This window comes from Nycticebus coucang, chromosome 11 (genome assembly GCF_027406575.1).
Source record: "Nycticebus coucang isolate mNycCou1 chromosome 11, mNycCou1.pri, whole genome shotgun sequence".
Taxonomy (NCBI): Eukaryota; Metazoa; Chordata; class Mammalia; order Primates; family Lorisidae; genus Nycticebus; species Nycticebus coucang.
In genome coordinates, this window is record NC_069790.1 from 124,535,684 (window position 1) to 124,552,687 (window position 17,004).

General features: G+C 44.4%; 1 protein-coding gene across 6 annotated transcripts in view; it reads right to left on the reverse strand.

Moving 5' to 3' along the window:
- Window positions 1-17,004, reverse strand: part of PAXIP1 (PAX interacting protein 1) — a 64,338-nt gene that overhangs the window by 22,908 nt on the left and 24,426 nt on the right. For all 6 annotated transcript variants that reach the window (XM_053609439.1, XM_053609438.1, XM_053609442.1 and 3 more), the window contains 3 exons: window positions 9,310-9,945; window positions 3,439-4,087; window positions 2,770-2,864 (listed from right to left, as the gene is read on the reverse strand). In XM_053609439.1, coding sequence (XP_053465414.1) covers window positions 2,770-2,864; window positions 3,439-4,087; window positions 9,310-9,945 — 1,380 coding nt within the window. The remainder of the gene's footprint in view (window positions 1-2,769; window positions 2,865-3,438; window positions 4,088-9,309; window positions 9,946-17,004) is intronic.

A 17,004-nucleotide genomic window follows, 5' to 3' on the forward strand; every position in this document is an offset into this window, starting at 1 on the left:
TTCAAAATACTATATAAAAAAGGGGGGAAATCTATCATATATTAAAATATAAAATTAAGAAGGTCTCTGTACCTCCAAAACTCACTTGTTTCATTTACTACTTTTGAAGACTTACTTTTACTATAGCTTATTCACAAGCATAGTTTAATGAGGCGTATGACAACTGTGGCTTCCCCTCCTTCCCCTGCCTTCCATTCTGCCGAAGCAATCACATTCAGCTCTTTAAGCTGTTTCTTCTGACAATAATTTCTAATTAGCTGCCCCATGCTGCTGTTTGTTTATTTTCCAGTTTCTCATCCTACCTACTGACCTCCTATAATGGAGGCCACCTTACCTGGCCTTAAGCCCTCCAAATTTGCTTATACCACGATTCTTGTTTACATCAGTTTTGAGTGATTTAATACAACACAGTTCAGACGCATGGCTTAATAAGCCCCTGAGACTAAACCTGAGGCCTCCAGCCGACATCTTGGTGGCAGCCTCATGAGAGCCTGAACCAACCACCCGCTAGGCCACTGCAGGATTTCTGACCCATGACAATATTTGCTCCTCAAATCATTAAGCTCTGGGGTAGCTGTTACATAGCAAGAGCAAACTGCTGTAGCACAGGAGTAGCTTTCAAGTTTCTTCCCCCTCTGCCAACCGCCACCCCTCAGCCTACACACCTGAGATGAGGATAGAGGCCTCTATCATGACCTTCTTCCACTTAGTGAACAGCAAATGCTTCTCTTCCTTATGAGTTTCACAGCATTTGTGTAATACACATAGTAAATGCACGGCCACTAGATCACGCTATTGGTAAGGCTTCCAGTCAACAGTGGTCTATCAATAGTAAGGTTTTGGGGAAGTCCAACATTCAGTGTCCCCAGTCCCCACCCTGTTCAAGGGCAAACGTGGATATGTCTCTTCTCCTTCTCTTCTGGTACCGAGTGGCTCTTCCTAGCCCTGCTCTGGCACCTGACAATCCCCTCCCAATCTCTGTCCGTTTCTCAGAGTGTGACTCTCTTAGCTTCCTAAGAAAGTATACAGAGAGATAAATTTTGACTCTGGGAGAACGAAAATTTCTCTATTCCACAGTCTCACGATTGACGGGTTGCATATGTTATTCTAGGTTAGACACTGTTTTTCCTCAAAATCGTGAACAAACTGCTCCACTGTCCTCTAGTCCCAGGTGCTGGTCTGGGATGCCCTGAACCATCCCGATTCCTAATCTTTCAAGGCCTTCCCTCTACTGAGCTTTGGGAGAAAAGTTCTTTCTCTCAAACAGTCACAGTTGCCTTATCATCACTCTTTTCAAGTTCCATTAGTTGTTAAGCTAATTTTTTTAATAACTTTCTTGCCATCACTTTCTCTGTATCCAAACTCCTATTATTTAATGTTAGACTTTTTGGGCTAATCGTTTAACTTAAAAACAAACAAAAGAAACTCCACAAAATTTTCTCCACTATCTTTCTTACCTTTGAGTTTTGGACAGTTTCTAAAAGTTATCTGGGAACACCTCTGACCTCAGGACTGCCCCTGCCTTACCTGCCCTGGCCCACATCATCAGCCTCTCTCAGTCGGCCAGCCACAGTCGTCTTCCTGGTCGTTCTCAAACTGAAAACTTTGCTAATTTGCAGCTGACCCCTGCACCTGCCCCTTTCTATATGTTCTAAAGCAGGGGTCCTCAAACTATGGCCCATAGGCCACATGCGGTGGTGTGATTGTATTTGTTCCTGTTTTGTTTTTTTTACTTCAAATTATGTGCAGTGTGCGTAGAAATTTGTTCATAGTTTTTTTTTTAAACTATAGTCCAGCCCTCCAACGGTCTGAGGGACAGTGAACTGGCCCCTCATTTTAAAAATTTGAGGACCCCTGTTCTAAAGACTACAAGAAGACAAATGCAAACCCCACAGCAACGTTGAAAGCCGGTCTCAGGAGACGAGCCAGCCTTCCTCTTGCTCCCCAGGCCCACGGAGTCCCCTGAGCAGCATGTCTGTTGCTGCTTGCCTCAGCAACCCCTGCAATCTCACTTGTGTTGCTCCATCCACAAAAATCCTGCCTTAATTCATACCACTGTGTGTCCTATGAGCCTCAGTTTAGGAAGCGCCTCTTCTAGGAGACTGTCCCTAACAGCCCCCAGGCTGATGGGTGATGTCGCTCCTCAGGCTCTCACGATGCCCTGGGCCTCGCTCCTGCCCAGGACCCAGCAGACGCTTCCTGCCTGTGTGTCCCCACTGCTCCACAGGTGCTCAGCCTGTTTACTTGGCACGCTTCCCCAGTCTCGCAGCCTGCCTGGCACATAAGCAAGGGTTCAAACACCAGGAATGCTTACAGTGAAGCACATTCAAGACTTATTTTGAGGTTAAACTCAGATGTTTTGGCTCAGTTTTGATTCACGGCATAGCAAGGTATTTACGTTTACGTTTTCTTCTGGGCTAGAAGACTTTGAGGTCCCATCTAAAGTAGAGATTCTAGGACCTTCTACCATTTGCCTTTGTAGAAACAGAAATAACCAAGACACGCACACGTTAATGGTTGTTATCCTAGGTTACCAAAAAGCAGACCTTATTTCTGTACCCTTAATTATATACAGGTCATTAGCACCCCTTAAAATCTCAGAGATGAAAGAACCTTAAGAATGATAATGTTAATAATAAGAACTGCCCAGAACAGACGCAGCTGCATCTTCTACCATCTCCATGAAAGCACACAGTGAACACAGTTACGTCTACTTGAGAGAGGAACATTTTCAGGTCAAAGTTTAACTTCTCTCAGGGACAACCTCACCCTTTTCCAGGTGGCCAGTAGTTGTTTATCAGACATCTGCTCTGGATAATCCGCAATTGCAAACACACACCCCAGTAAGAAGCTTTCTTCTGGAACTAGAATAGAATTACACAAGAAAAGGAAAATTAAAACCCCGTGAATATGGTTGCACAGAATGTGCCATTTTGCCAAGTTGGACTTAAATTTATTAAGTTATTCAGCCTCGACCATAATATATCTGTAGGCAATTCAAGTACATTTGGAATACTGCTACAAATATACTGCTTTGATTGTCTATATTAAATGATTATTGAGGGCGGCACCTGTGGCTCAAGGAGTAGGGCGCTGGTCCCATATGCCAGAGGTGGCGGGTTCAAACCCAGCCCTGGCCAAAAACCACAAAAAAAAAAAAATAATAAATAATAAATAAATGATTATTGAAAAATAAAACATAACTTATGCGTGAACAGCCAACACTCCGGGTCAGATGGCAGCCCAGATGTTCTGTGGAGCATTAACATGCACTTCAGTACCCAACCTCCGAAGTACCAAAGGAAGGACAGTTATGCCACTCCAGCCCCACCTTTGTTGGGTGCTCCAGTGACCACCCTCACCCCACACCCCAGACACTCTCAAAGCATTCGTGTAGGTGCAGACTTTGGGGAGAGAGAGAAAACCCCCATTACGAACTCTCCACTGCTGGGTCATGTCCAAAAAGCTGCTGCTGCGGCGGCGGCGGTGGTGGTGGTGGTGGCGGCTGGGGTGGGGCCTGGTGCTGCAGGGCAGGGGCCGGCTGACTCAGGTGCTGCACAGGCTGGCTCTGCAGCTGCTGCTGCACACGCTGCAGCTGGTGTTGCTGCAGGTGCTGCTGCTGCTGCTGGAGCAGGCTGTGCTGCTGGAGCTGTGCCAGCTGGTGCTGCTGCAGCTGGTGCTGCTGCAGCTGGTGCAGCTGCTGCTGCAGGGCCTGTTGCTGCTGGAATGGCTGGAGCTGCTGCGGTGGGCGGTGCAGCTGCTGCTGAGGATGCAGTTGTTGCTGTGGAAACTGCAGCTGCTGTTGCGGAAACTGGTGCTGGTGGACCTGCTGCTGCTGCTGCTGCGGGAACTGGTGCGGCTGTGGCTGGGGGTACGGCTGTGGCTGTGGCTGGAGCTGCATCATCTGCTGGGGCTGCAGGTGCAGGACTGGGTGCTGGGGCTGCGGGGGCTGCGGCTGCAGCATGTGTGCCTCGGGATTCACTTTCACTTGGCTAAACAGCACCGTGTTGGCATTTGCATGTCCCTGCTGGCTGTGATTCACCTGCTGTTCTAAATTTTTTGTAGGTGCAGAAAGGGACTGTAATATCTAGAAAGCAAAAGTTAGGTGACGTCATTATCAATAGCTCCTGAAGTGGACTAATACTGTCTTAATGGATAATGGTATATTCAACATGTTTGATATTCAAAAAGATAGATGTGCCAAATGATTGAAAACTTCAAAAACAATGTATTTTTCTTTAGTATTTACTTCATCTCATCAACTTCAATAAAGCGGACAGACTCTGGGCCCCCAAGACATCACGTGCTACACCCGCAGCGTCTCCAGCACCTGCTGCCCTCCCCACAGCTCTGGGGAAGCTCTACGACCTTTAGTATCATCTGAATTTTTAAATTGTACACACACTACTTTCTCATCTTGACACGTGAACACTCCATGGAATCTGACGGTCAGTAAGGAAACAAGCGTCTGTTATTTGCCACAGGGAGAAGGGCGAGGGCACCAGGCGGTCAGCTCAGCCTCACTCTGAATCTTCCCCCTCACCTCACCACCCAGAGTCCCATACAGGAAGGTCCTCAGTCAATTTCCAGATGAAAGCAGCGGGCCCTCAGCTGTGGCTCCAGGAGCCCCTTCCTACAGTAACACGCTCCACCAAAGGGGGACAGGCCAGACCCCAGCAGTAGGTTTAAGTGGTAAACCTTCCCCCAACTAAAAAATGGTCATTATAGGTGGAAAATTATGCTTCCTCAAAAACGACTGAGGTCCTCAGATGGGAGAAAATGTTGCAAACTAGAGAGAATCATCCAGGCCAGACTCTCTACCTTCTGGTTCATTCTGCTTCCCAATGACAGGGGTAAGCTGAGTCCTGTGCCCTGAGTCGTCCTAGTCATGAGGGCTAGGAAGGGAAGGGACAGTGGCCACGAGATGCCCCTCAAGCTGCACGTTATTTTTGTTATATCCTACAGGGCACTGAACAAAACAGAAGAAAAAGGATACATCATGAATTCTATTCACCACGCCCAAATAACAAAACTCTGAATACAATTTCCTACGGTCAGGAAGACCAGTACAGATTTTATAATACTAAAACTCAATCCACACAACTTAACCCTATTAAAAGTCTGTCATTTAAATAAAACTCTAGAAATTCAATTTCAACATATTCTAAGAACCATACCAAAACTTCAAATATGATTCTAACATACATCTTTCACTTAAATAAGACTCCAAAATCAAAACTGTATGATCTGTACGGGTAACAGGCTTTGGATAAATAATTCAGTTCATTATTGAAGTCAAACTCAAGAGCTTGGCACATATGCCCTTAAGTCACCTTATAGATAAGACATCTCTACAAGGAGAGTCAAGATTTTAGAAACATCTCAGTTGAACTCTAGACAGAAAAATGTTTTTTAAACAAATTTAATAAAATAACTATTTCTTCTCCAAATAACCAGTAGGGGGAAATTTAGCCCCACCACATACCACCCAAAACAGCTGACCCGTGCTCTGTGTGCTGACTTTACGCAGGGGAGAACAGGGTACGTGCTCTGTGTGCTGACTTTCCGCAGGGGAGAACAGGGTACCTGCTCTGTGTGCTGACTTTCCGCAGGGGAGAACAGGGTACCTGCTCTGTGTGCTGACTTTCCGCAGGGGAGAACAGGGTACCTGCTCTGTGTGCTGACTTTCCGCAGGGGAGAACAGGGTACCTTCTCTGTGTGCTGACTTTCCGCAGGGGAGAACAGGGTACCTGCTCTGTGTGCTGACTTTCCGCAGGGGAGAACAGGGTACCTGCTCTGTGTGCTGACTTTCCGCAGGGGAGAACAGGGTACGTGCTCTGTGTGCTGACTTTCCGCAGGGGAGAACAGGGTACCTGCTCTGTGTGCTGACTTTCCACAGGGGAGAACAGGGTACCTCTTGCCCACGTGCAGATCAGCCATGAGCCCGACCCAAGAAACAGCTGAGGAGCAGTGGCCGCCTCCTGGGAAGGAGTTTTAACTTTTTACTCTACGGTCTTAGGTATCATCGAATTTTTAAATCGTAAGCACATACTACTTTCTCACCTTGAGACATGACACCCCATGGAATCTGGTGGCCAGTAAGGAAATGAGCGTCTATTACCTGCCACGGGGAGCAGGCCTGAACCAGTTGTTTTCCACACGGTGTTAAATAAAAGGCGCTCTGAAGGGGATGCAGAACCCACACAAACACACGGGCACTAGGGGACAGGCTGCTCCTCTCTGCCCTCTCATGCCTCACAGATTGGCCCATAAGACTCAGCTGGGCATGCTGTGCACATAAGGTGATCATGACCTGAGCAGGGAAGAAGCCTGGGTAGCGTCCAGCTGCTTCTACTAAGGGCCTCAGGAGAACAGGCTGAGAAGGGTCCCATCTGCTGCTAATTCTACTCTTTAAAGGAGATCAGGTGGAGATTTCAGGTGGCCACTGGCCTGAGCCCTCTGCACCTGCAAAGTAGAGCGCAGCAAGGGAGGGGCACCCACAGGCCGCTGTCCCCGGGCGTCTCCTAGAACCCCTGCCAGGTTCACCAGATCACCTTCCAACCCTCTCATCTGCCTCTGGCTGAAAACATATGTTAATCCTGAAGAACATAAGAAACAGGATCTTAATGGCTGATTACGTAACTGTGCTATACTGCAAACAACCATTCTAAATGAATGTCAAGTTTAAATTTTCCCATCACAACTGTCATAAACCTCATTTAAATTACATTAATACTGAGTTACTGAATGCCACAATATATAAAGCATTATGGTACACACCACATGGCTGGAAGCCACTATAAATTTGCAATTTAAATAGGATTTCGATGATTACACCCCCCTTTCCCACCATAATTTAATGTTGAACTAAATCTGTCTCATATTTCTAACATTTCAAAAACTCACGTTCTTCACATCTAGCAGTAAAACGTCCTTATGTTCACTCTGGCATGGCAGAAAAACTCTCAGAAAATCTCTTTTTTCACTTGTTCTCACTAGTGATCAAGTTGTCCCATGCACTGGAGAAGATGGAGCTGACCCAGGTCAGCTCAGCAGCCACAGATGAGGATAAATTTGTCTCCTAAGGACAATTTCAAAAGCAGACATGTGCCAAACTCCCTGTTATAGCCACTTATTTCCATTTCAAATGAGATTATTTCCTCTTTATATTTTCAAATACAAATGTAAGAAAATAAGGAACTTTTGGATTTAAACCAACATCCACTATATTTGAAAAACATAGAATACAGCAGGAACAAACAGAGCTGATCAGTAACTGCTAACACTATTCTCTGCGCTGCAGCTAAGTGAGGAGCAAAGGGCACAGCCTACCTTCAACCACCACTGACTCTGTCCACAACTACGGCGGGGAGAGTAGCATTCCCCAGCTACTGAGGCTTTTACGCATTTCATTTGATTCTGACAAAGACGCTACCAGATGGACCACTGTTTTCCTGATCTTTGAACTTTCACAATTGGTTCTCTTCTCTCTGCTCCCCTTGCCTCACGCCATCCTAACTTTCCCCTTCTGCTATCTAAAGGATGTGTGCCTCTCCCTTACTCGGGATGCTATCCCCCCTCCAGGGTCCCAAGAACCAGGCACTGCCCAGAGCCACTGAAGCCTAGGGAGGAAAGGGAGGTGTTTTTCAGCATCTTTAACCAATAAAGGCTTTTAAAGCCATCTCCATCATCCCACCCAATGAAACCAGCAGTGACTCTTAACAGCAGGCCACATGCAAATCTCCACTTGCTGCACATCGAGCCCCCCTTGAGAGTGGGTGTGTACGACACTGCACCCTGCTTCAGATAGTTCCCAGACCCCAGAGTCACTTCTCTGGGACTTTGAGCTGCTACTCAGGAAACAAAAATGTAAAATGCAAGTGTCCAAAACAAGGCAAACTGCCAGCCCAGCGCAGCACAGCCCAGCCTGCCCTGGGTCCTTACACATCCTAGTCCAGGGGTCCTCAAACTACAGCCTGCAGGCCACATGAGGTGGTGTGGTTGTATTTGTTCCCGTTTTGTTTTTTTACTTCAAAATAAGATATGTGCAGTGTGCATAGAAATTTGTTCACAGTTTTTTTTTTTTTAAACTATAGTCCGGCCCTCCAACGGTCTGAGGGACAGTGAACTGGCCCCCAGTTTAAAAAGTTTGAAGACTCCTGTGACATTCCCACAGCTTCCACCAGCACAGTCTCACCTGGCTAACTCTAGCAAGCCATTCTATGGGACAGCCAGACGTCTTCCCTGGGAGGATTCAGACACCTCAAACCCAGCATTTCTGAGGAGCCTAAAGCCTGCAGCTCTTCCAGTGAGTGCCCTTACTGTTGAACTGCCATCACCTCCACTCCGTCCTCACACTGGGGAGCAGGGCCCTCTCCTTCCATGCTTCTCTCTCCCACTCGGCCCAAGGTCTCTGCCTCTCTTTTGCCCTCTATGGCCCACCCTTTGCATAGCACCTCTCAGACCTCAGCTCGCTCAAGGTTCCCCAGGGTTTGCTCCCAGGAAACAGGCCCCGGCCAGGCTCCTTTCCCATCTTCCCTAGCACTCGTTCATCTTACCACGTTCATTCATTTTCTTTTCTTATAACACAGCAAAGCCATGTCCACTTTTGGGTCTTGTGGGTACTGTTCCCTTCTTCTGGAACTCTCTGCTGTTTGTTCTTGCAATGGCTCCCTGACTTCCAGCCGGACCCGAGACCCCTCATCGCGATTCACTCCCGACCACCTCATCTAGGACAGCCGCCTTCTTGCTGAGTGCTACTGCTGGCCACTACCATGTGCATCAGAAGTCTTCTGCTTGTACCACTTTATCTCCAGTGTCCAGAAAAATGCAAACAGTGGCCAATGTACCACATCAACCACCTTCTTTCTGTCTTAAACTGAAAAACATCTACTTAAAACATTTAAGATCTATTCTGTATCAATCTCTATCAGCTGAAATCAAGGTTTCTTCAATGAATGAATGGATTTTATTTACTACCATGAAGTTCACTATAAACAAATTGAGAACAGCTGGTGAACTTCATGCTTCCCTTTGCTGCCAATGCTAATTTTAAACCCAGTGACAGTGGCAACCTTCCTTCAAGGGACAGTGCTCTACCCCCGGTGTCCTGGTCCCACTCCCTGCCTCCTGTGCCCCTCTTTCTCGACGGAATTTACAAAGCTGTACATGTGACTATAAAACAAGTTCTCACACAAATAAATACTGCTCATAAGTTATTCAGAAGCAGAAACAATAAACTGTACTGTAATTGTGAAATCCAATTCTAAAATCCAATTATTTTTATTTGTTTTTTAAAGTGTGACTTACGTGTGCGACATTGGATGGTCGGTTAATCTGCTGAATGTCAGCATTATTAGTGATATTTCTCAATGTCCGCACGGCTGGACTCCAGGGAGCTATCACTTCAGATCTTTCAGAACTTTGGAGGTTTTGTCCAGAAGCCATTAAATTACCCCGGACATCAGGAGGCAAAATGTTCCCTGGAACTGGAGGGACATTGGCACATAGGTTAATCAGCCCAGGCTCCTTTCCCTGGGGCAGTCTGCGTTTGGCTGCAGCTAACGGTGGGACTTCAGCTGGGGTCCAGTTTAAATTTCTCTCCTGTTTTTCAGGTGATGAATCTGAAGAGTCATCAAACATCAGTTCTCCTTTAGACTTCTCAATGTTGGACTTAGGGGAGAACTGCTGGTCACCTGGAGGAGACCCCTCCTGTGAGCTGGCAGGGCTGGACTTCTCATCCGTGCTGCCCTCATTTTGAAAATCTTGCTCCTCATTTTCCACTTCCTCCTCCTCCTCCTCTTCCTCCTCTTCCTCTTCATAAATAATCAGCCGAGGATGATAAAACGCTTCATCCTTTTTGCTCTTCTCAGATATGCAGTCCAGGACCCAGTCAGGAGTCACAATCTTAATGCTTGTTCTCTTTAAAGCACATTCGTACTTCTCCTGTGAGCAGAGCACAACACACACACAACAAAGCTGTGAATTCCATAAAATCTACTACAATCAGGCATTTTTAAAAAGGAACCTTAGGAGAGGAATGCAGTTGAAATGTTCAGCAACTGTTACTGCCATTTTCTACACAGGAAAATGTGCACTGAGACAGAGGACGTGAGCCAAGAAGTTCTAATGCCCTACGTGCAGGAGCCTGGGAAGGCACGGTGCCTGCAAGAAGAGTATTAAATGACTTGTCTGAAATTATCTTTTTAAAATATTTTAAATACAAAAGAGAGCTAGGAATCGTATGCAAAATTTTAAAATGAATAATTGCTATGTAATCTAAGTGTTCATTTATTGGTAATGTTTACAGAGCTGGTTTTCCAGGCTTGTATAAGGTGGCCTTGCGACAGAGCACCTCGCCACCCCAGGAGGGGTGGTTCTAACCATGTGGTTCCATATGTCAGGACTGGGGTCTGACCTGACAAGGTTCACAATTCAGTTCTAAAGAGAAATAAATACACAATGAAATTACAATGTAAAACCAGTGCTAAATGATGTGGTAAAAGATTGGGAAAGGATCCCAGCAACATGCTAGGGGACTCGGGGAAAGGTGAGCAGTGGCTGGGGCATGAACGATAATTTGCAGTTAGCAGGAAAAGCAGAGGACACAGCAGGATGGAAAAGCTGTGTGCAGGGAGCACACACCAGGTGTGGGCACAGGCAGAAGGCTCCTCCCCTGGGAAGGGCGCAGAATGGGGAACACCAAGGGAAAGCAGAAATAGATGGAAGATCTTAAATACGATTAATACAATAACAAAATAAACAAGTTTATAAATTTGGCTCCATTACCTAACAGATTCTCTCCCACCTGCCCTTAAAAGCATGGTACATAACAGCAATTCTCTAGCAAATATATGAGTGGGGCCCTAAATACCACTCCACGTCCTGCCATGCAGCCCCCGGGGCACCTGTGGCACGGCCGGGCAGAGGGAGCCGGCTACCCAAGCAACACCTGCAGCCTTCAGTCCTCGGCATGAGCAGTATGGAGACTGCTGAGCCCAAGAAACCCAGGAGACATCTCCTGGCACAGTAAGCTCTGCACAGGGCAAAGTGATCCAACCTGTTGTTTTTAAGGATGTTCGTTCTTCCACCTTTTTTTTTTTTTTTTTTTTTGCAGTTTTTGGCCGGGGCTGGGTTTGAACCCACCACCTCCGGCATATGGGGCTGGCACCCTACTCCTTGAGCCGCAGGCACCGCCCCATTCTTCCATCTTTTTATACAAGTAAAGTTTAGTCTTGGGAGACATGAATAAAAGGCTAAGCAAAAGAAAATGAACACAACCACCACCACACCTCCTAGAGGACCACAGCTACCATTTCTAGCGTATGTTTCTGTTATAAATATGTATGTATATAACCTAAGGAGTAAAGGAAGGACATATATTGTCAGTATACAAATACTTTTTGTGTTTTTACTTAATATGTGGTGAACAATCTCCTATGTCAGCAGTTCTCAACCTGTGGGTCTTGACCCACAGGAACTGTATTAAAGGGCTGCAGTATTAGGAAGGTTGGAAACCACTGTCCTGTGTCAGGATGTATGCTTTAATGCTGGCACTTCTGTTTTTAACTTTTTTAATGGACATTTTCAAAGGCAGCCCAAACTAGAGACTATTGTCATGAACTCCTTGCTTTCACAAACCTTGCCTCATCTGTCTCCCACCTGCCTTTGTTTATTTATCTCTAATAAAGACTTTCTGAACCACCACCGTAGTGACACCGGTGACAGCTACTGTGACTCACCTCACAGGCAAGCCTCGCTCAGGTTGCTGCCCGGCTCGCAGCCTGCTCACAGCGACACAGAGGGGCCTGGCGTCAGCACTCTCCCCAACTCGTGACCTACTCAGTCCCCCTCTGCTTACTGGTTGCTTATTGTTTCTAGTGTTTTGCTACCATAAAAAAAAACTAGAGTTTCAGCTGTACTACAAGGTCATAGTAGTCAAGACAGCATGGTACTGGCACAAAAACAGAGACCTATTAGAGGGGCGATGCCTGTGGCTCAGTGAGTAGGGTGCCAGCCTCATATACTGAGGGTGGCGGGTTCAAACCCAGCCCCGGCCAAACTGCAACAACAAATAAAAATAGCCGGGCGTTGTGGCGGGCGCCTGTGGTCCCAGCTACTCAGGAGGCTGAGGCAAGAGAATCACCTAAGCCCAGGAGGTAGAGGTTGCTGTGAGCTGTGATGCTACAGCACTCTACCGAGGGCGACAAAATGAAACTCTGTCTCTAAAAAAAAATAGACATTTTGGAATTGAACAAAAATAAACATGTGGAATCCAATGGAAACCAGGAAATGAAACCAACAACTTACAACCACCTAATCTTCAATAAAACAAACAAGAACGTACACTGGGGGAAAGACTCCCTATTCAATAAATGGTGTTGGGAGAACTGGATATCCACATGTATAAGACTGAAACTGGACCCACACCTTTCTCCACTCACAAAAACTGATTCAAGATGGATAAAGGACTTAAATTTAAGGCATGAAAGAAGGCTTTCCTCAAAGAAAGCATAGGAAAAACACTAGAAGATATGGGCCTGGGGAAAGACTTTACGAAGAAGACTGCCATGGAATTGCAACAATAAAAATAAACAAATGGTATTTAATTAAACTGAAAAGCTTCTGTACAGCTAAGGAGACAATAACCAAAGCAAACAGACAACCTACACAATGGGAAAGGATATTTGCAAATTTTGAATCAGACAAAAGCTTAATAACTAGGATCTATAGACAACTCGTATTAATCCACGTGAAAAAAGCCAACAATCTCATATATCAATGGGGGAGATGAACAGAACCTTCTCTAAAGACAGATGAATGACTAACAAACATCTGAAAACATGTTCATCATCCCTAATTATTAGAAAAATGCAAATTAAAACCATCCTGAGATATCATCTAACCCCAGTGAGAATGGTCCATATCACAAAATCCCAAAATTGCAGATGCTGGCGTGGATGTGGAGAGAAGGGAACACTTTTACACTGCTGGTGGGCCTGCAAACTAATACGACCTTTCTGGAAGGAAGTATGGAGAAACCTCAAAGCACTCAAGCTAGACCTCCCATTTGATCCTGCAATCCCATTACTGGGCATCTATCCAGAACGAAAAAAAACCTTTTATTATAAAGACACTTGTACTGGACTGTTTATCACAGCTCAATTTATAATCGCTAAAATGTGGAAGCAGCCTAAATGCCCCTCAACCCAGGAATAGATTGGCAAGCTGTGGTATATGTACACCATGGAATACTATTCAGCCATTAAAAAACTGGAGATTCTGCAGCCTTTGTATTAACCTGGATGGACGTGGAACACATTGTTCTTAGTGAAGCGTCACAGGAATGGAGAGGCATGAATCCTATGTATTCAACTTTGATATGAGGACAATTAATGACAATTAATGACACGGTGTGGGACAGGGGAAGGGGAGAGCAGACAGAGAGAAAGGCAGGGTGGGAGTGGGGAAAAGGAAAAGGAAAAAAAACGATAATAGTGACTAATTCTCACATAAATTGAATTTAATTTTGACCAAAGTACATTATTTGAACAATAATTTTTAATTCAAATTGTTAATTTGTTGTTTAGGATATTGCATCCTCATCTATAAGTGAATATGTTTGTAATTTCCTTTTATAATTTTTTTTCCAATTTTAATATCAGGTATATCCAGATGAAATAATAATAATAATAATAATAATTTCACCTCCTAAGGATACTTATTGTTAACATTTTTCATGCATGTTCTTCCTACATTTTCCTAAGCACGTATATTTATGTTATTGGTTATTAAATATATGAAATGTTAAAAAAAAGAAACAAATTAGAGTAATGTTTTATGGCAAATTCCTAGGTTTTTGTGTTCAAGTTTTAAAAGTAATACAGGTTTAATGCTTCATATCTGTAACTGCACTTCCTCCCAAAAAGGGTATTCATACTTCCATCAGCTACACAGGAGTGTATCCATTTACCTACACCCTCCATTGTAAAACTTTTTATTCCTATCCTAAAAATCAGTTGTGCTTAAATATTTAAATACAAAATGTTATATAGATTTCCCTCACAGTAAATATAGATAGTAAGTTTCTATAATAGAATATAGAAGAGAATTTCAATTTCTAGACTACCCAGCAAAAATACTCAGAGTTATTTTAGGAGAATACAAAGTCCAGATATACATAAAAATATTTATTAATATAAACTAAATATTTAATACAAATATACGATATGCTTAAATAACATTTATTGTATATTAACATGGTTTACATACCATTTTCTAAGGGAGAAAGATGTTTCTTAAAATAATAAAATATGAAATAAAATAATTTTTAATTCCATTAACAAATACTCAAAACTACTGCCATGGAGAGGAGTCGCTGACACTTCTGGGTAGTAACAAGAGGACTTCCCGTCAGCGTTTGGAATCCACTCTGGTAGACATCAGTTCATTTGTATACAGTGCTGGCCTTGACTGTTTGCTATGCAAATCTAAGTAAAACATTTCAGTAAACTGCCTTATCATGTTTCAATGAAGTTCTCTCTCACTTTTCACAAAATAAGTAGTTTTTATCATTAACAGTTACTGATTCTACAAAGATGACTGGAGAGCACAGCCGTGTTTAAATGCCTTATCCTCGGGTGGCACCTGTGGCTCAAGGAGTAGGGCGCCAGTCCCATATGCCGGAGGTGGTGGGTTCAAACCCAGCCCCAGCCAAAAAACAAAAAACAAACAAACAAAAAAAGCCTTATCCTCAGCCACCTCATCACATTCTTCAGATCCTTGAATTATCAAAAACTATAACTTACTAAGTACCAAGGGCCTCAGGAGCTAAGAGCGAGGTTTGAGGGTCAGGGTTCCAGTGGTGGGCAGGAGCCGGCCGGCTGGTCCCGGGACCCCCCCAGCCAAGAGTAGTAGCTCCAGATGGCGATGGCAGAAGTAGCTACACTTGGAAATCTGCAAATGCTACAAAGGGGTCTCTCTCCCTGAGAGCTAATAACCACAGTTGGTTTTAAGTTTATTTTTTTGAGACAGAGTCTCATGTGGTCACCCCTGGTAGAGTGCCGTGGTGTCTTAGTACACAGCAAACTCAAATTCTTGGGTTCAAGTGATCCTCTTGCTTCAGCCTCCCAAGTAGCTGGGACTACAGGCAACCGCCACCACCCCCGGCTACTTTTTTAGAGACGGGGTCTTGCTCTTGCTCAGACTGGTCTCGAACTTGGGAGCTCAGGTAATCCACCCACCTCGCCCTCCCAAGTGCTGGTATTATAAGCATGAGCCACTGGGCCTGGCCTTGGTTTTAAATTTATAAATTTCTTCTTCTGTATCAATTTAAATTGAAACTTTTCAACCTCAAGAACATGCAAGGTAGTTTCATGATACCATTTTCATAAGTTTTCTCTTTGTACTCATAGAAAAATGCAAAAACATGAATTCATTTCAAAAGAAACTGCCATTTATTTTTGTGTGTAGTCAGCTAATCTCTATTTAGCACCCATACAATTTATGAATTGAAATTGTTTAAATTCACCAATATTAGTTTACAAATTAATGTCTGAATAGATTACAGACCTACACCACAACACACAGTTCCCTCTTTTCATTTGATAGACTGGTGCTTCTCGGCCTCCAGGCTAAGCTAGGAGGAGTCGCAGAAGGGGACAGATGAAGAGGGAAGTACCGAGTTGCAAGCTGCACAGCCAGTCCTGACCCAAGCTGGGCAGACAGACTGGGTACAAATTTTTTTTTTGGCCGGGGCTGGGCCTGAACCCACCACCTCCGGTATACGGGGCTGGCGCCCTACTCCTTTGAGCCACAGGCACTGCCCTAGGGTACAGATTTTAACACAGTGATACCTAAGAAGAGCTGCTACCACTTCTTGCGCTTTGGAAATTTAAGGAGAGGAGCCTTTTATTATTCACAAAAGCCGGTAGGGGACAGGGACTGGGGAAATTCTAAGTCCTAAACGGACCTAGATGGTGCCGCACGGCCAAAGAATTATCCTGCAGACAACATTCCAACACTGGACCACCAAACATTCAGATGAAAAGCATCTGGTGGTACAGACATTAATTTTTCAGGAAAGCAGTTATCTAAAACTAAAAGTAAATAAATAATCAAAGGGTAATTATTTGTCTTATTCAAAAAGTTACTAGAAGTTGTTCATGTATCTTTTAAAAATTATATTTTACTAGAATATCACATGACTAAGGGCAACATCACTCAAGGTTTTTGTCATTATAACCAACACCATGACCGTCTTTGTTTTGTAGCTGTTATACTATGTACTTGTGATTTTGCTATATAAACCCACAACCTCGAGGATACGTCTATGTTACTTGAGGTAACATCTCACCTCTACACTGTCTTCCAGAGTACTTGTGCTTAAACATTTCAAAAATCCTATATAGGGAGGCGCCTGTGGCTCAAGGAGTAGGGCGCCGGTCCCATATGCCGGAGGTGGCGGGTTCAAACCCAGCCCCGGCCAAAAGAAAAAAAAAAAAAAATCCTATATACTTTTCATTAATAATTGCTTTCTTTGTATTTCACATGTAAGCATTATCAATTCTTAAAAATTATTTAGGAACAATAAAACTTGTACAGATATAAGAATTTGTCACTAAAGGGGAGGCAGGTGTCTGCGTTTCAGCTTCTTCCTGGTGACTGCAGGAAGCACTGTGTCCTAGCATGCTCTGACCATTACTAGACTGGGATTTGGTAAATAAGTGCTTCCTAACAGCTGCCTGTCATTATTTGTATCACTGGCAAATAAATACAAAACCCGATTTTAACCAAGTATTTACCACTGCGAGACAAATGCAATAAACACTAAATAGTAGTTCCAGACCGGGCACAGTGGCTCAGGCCTGTAATCCCACCACTCTGGGAGGCTGAGACAGGAGGATAGCTTGAAGCCAGGAGTTCAAGACCAGCCTGAGCAACATAGCAAGGGTCTGTCTCTAGTTTTAAAAACTACATTTTTAAAAAGAAATAGGCAAACAAAAA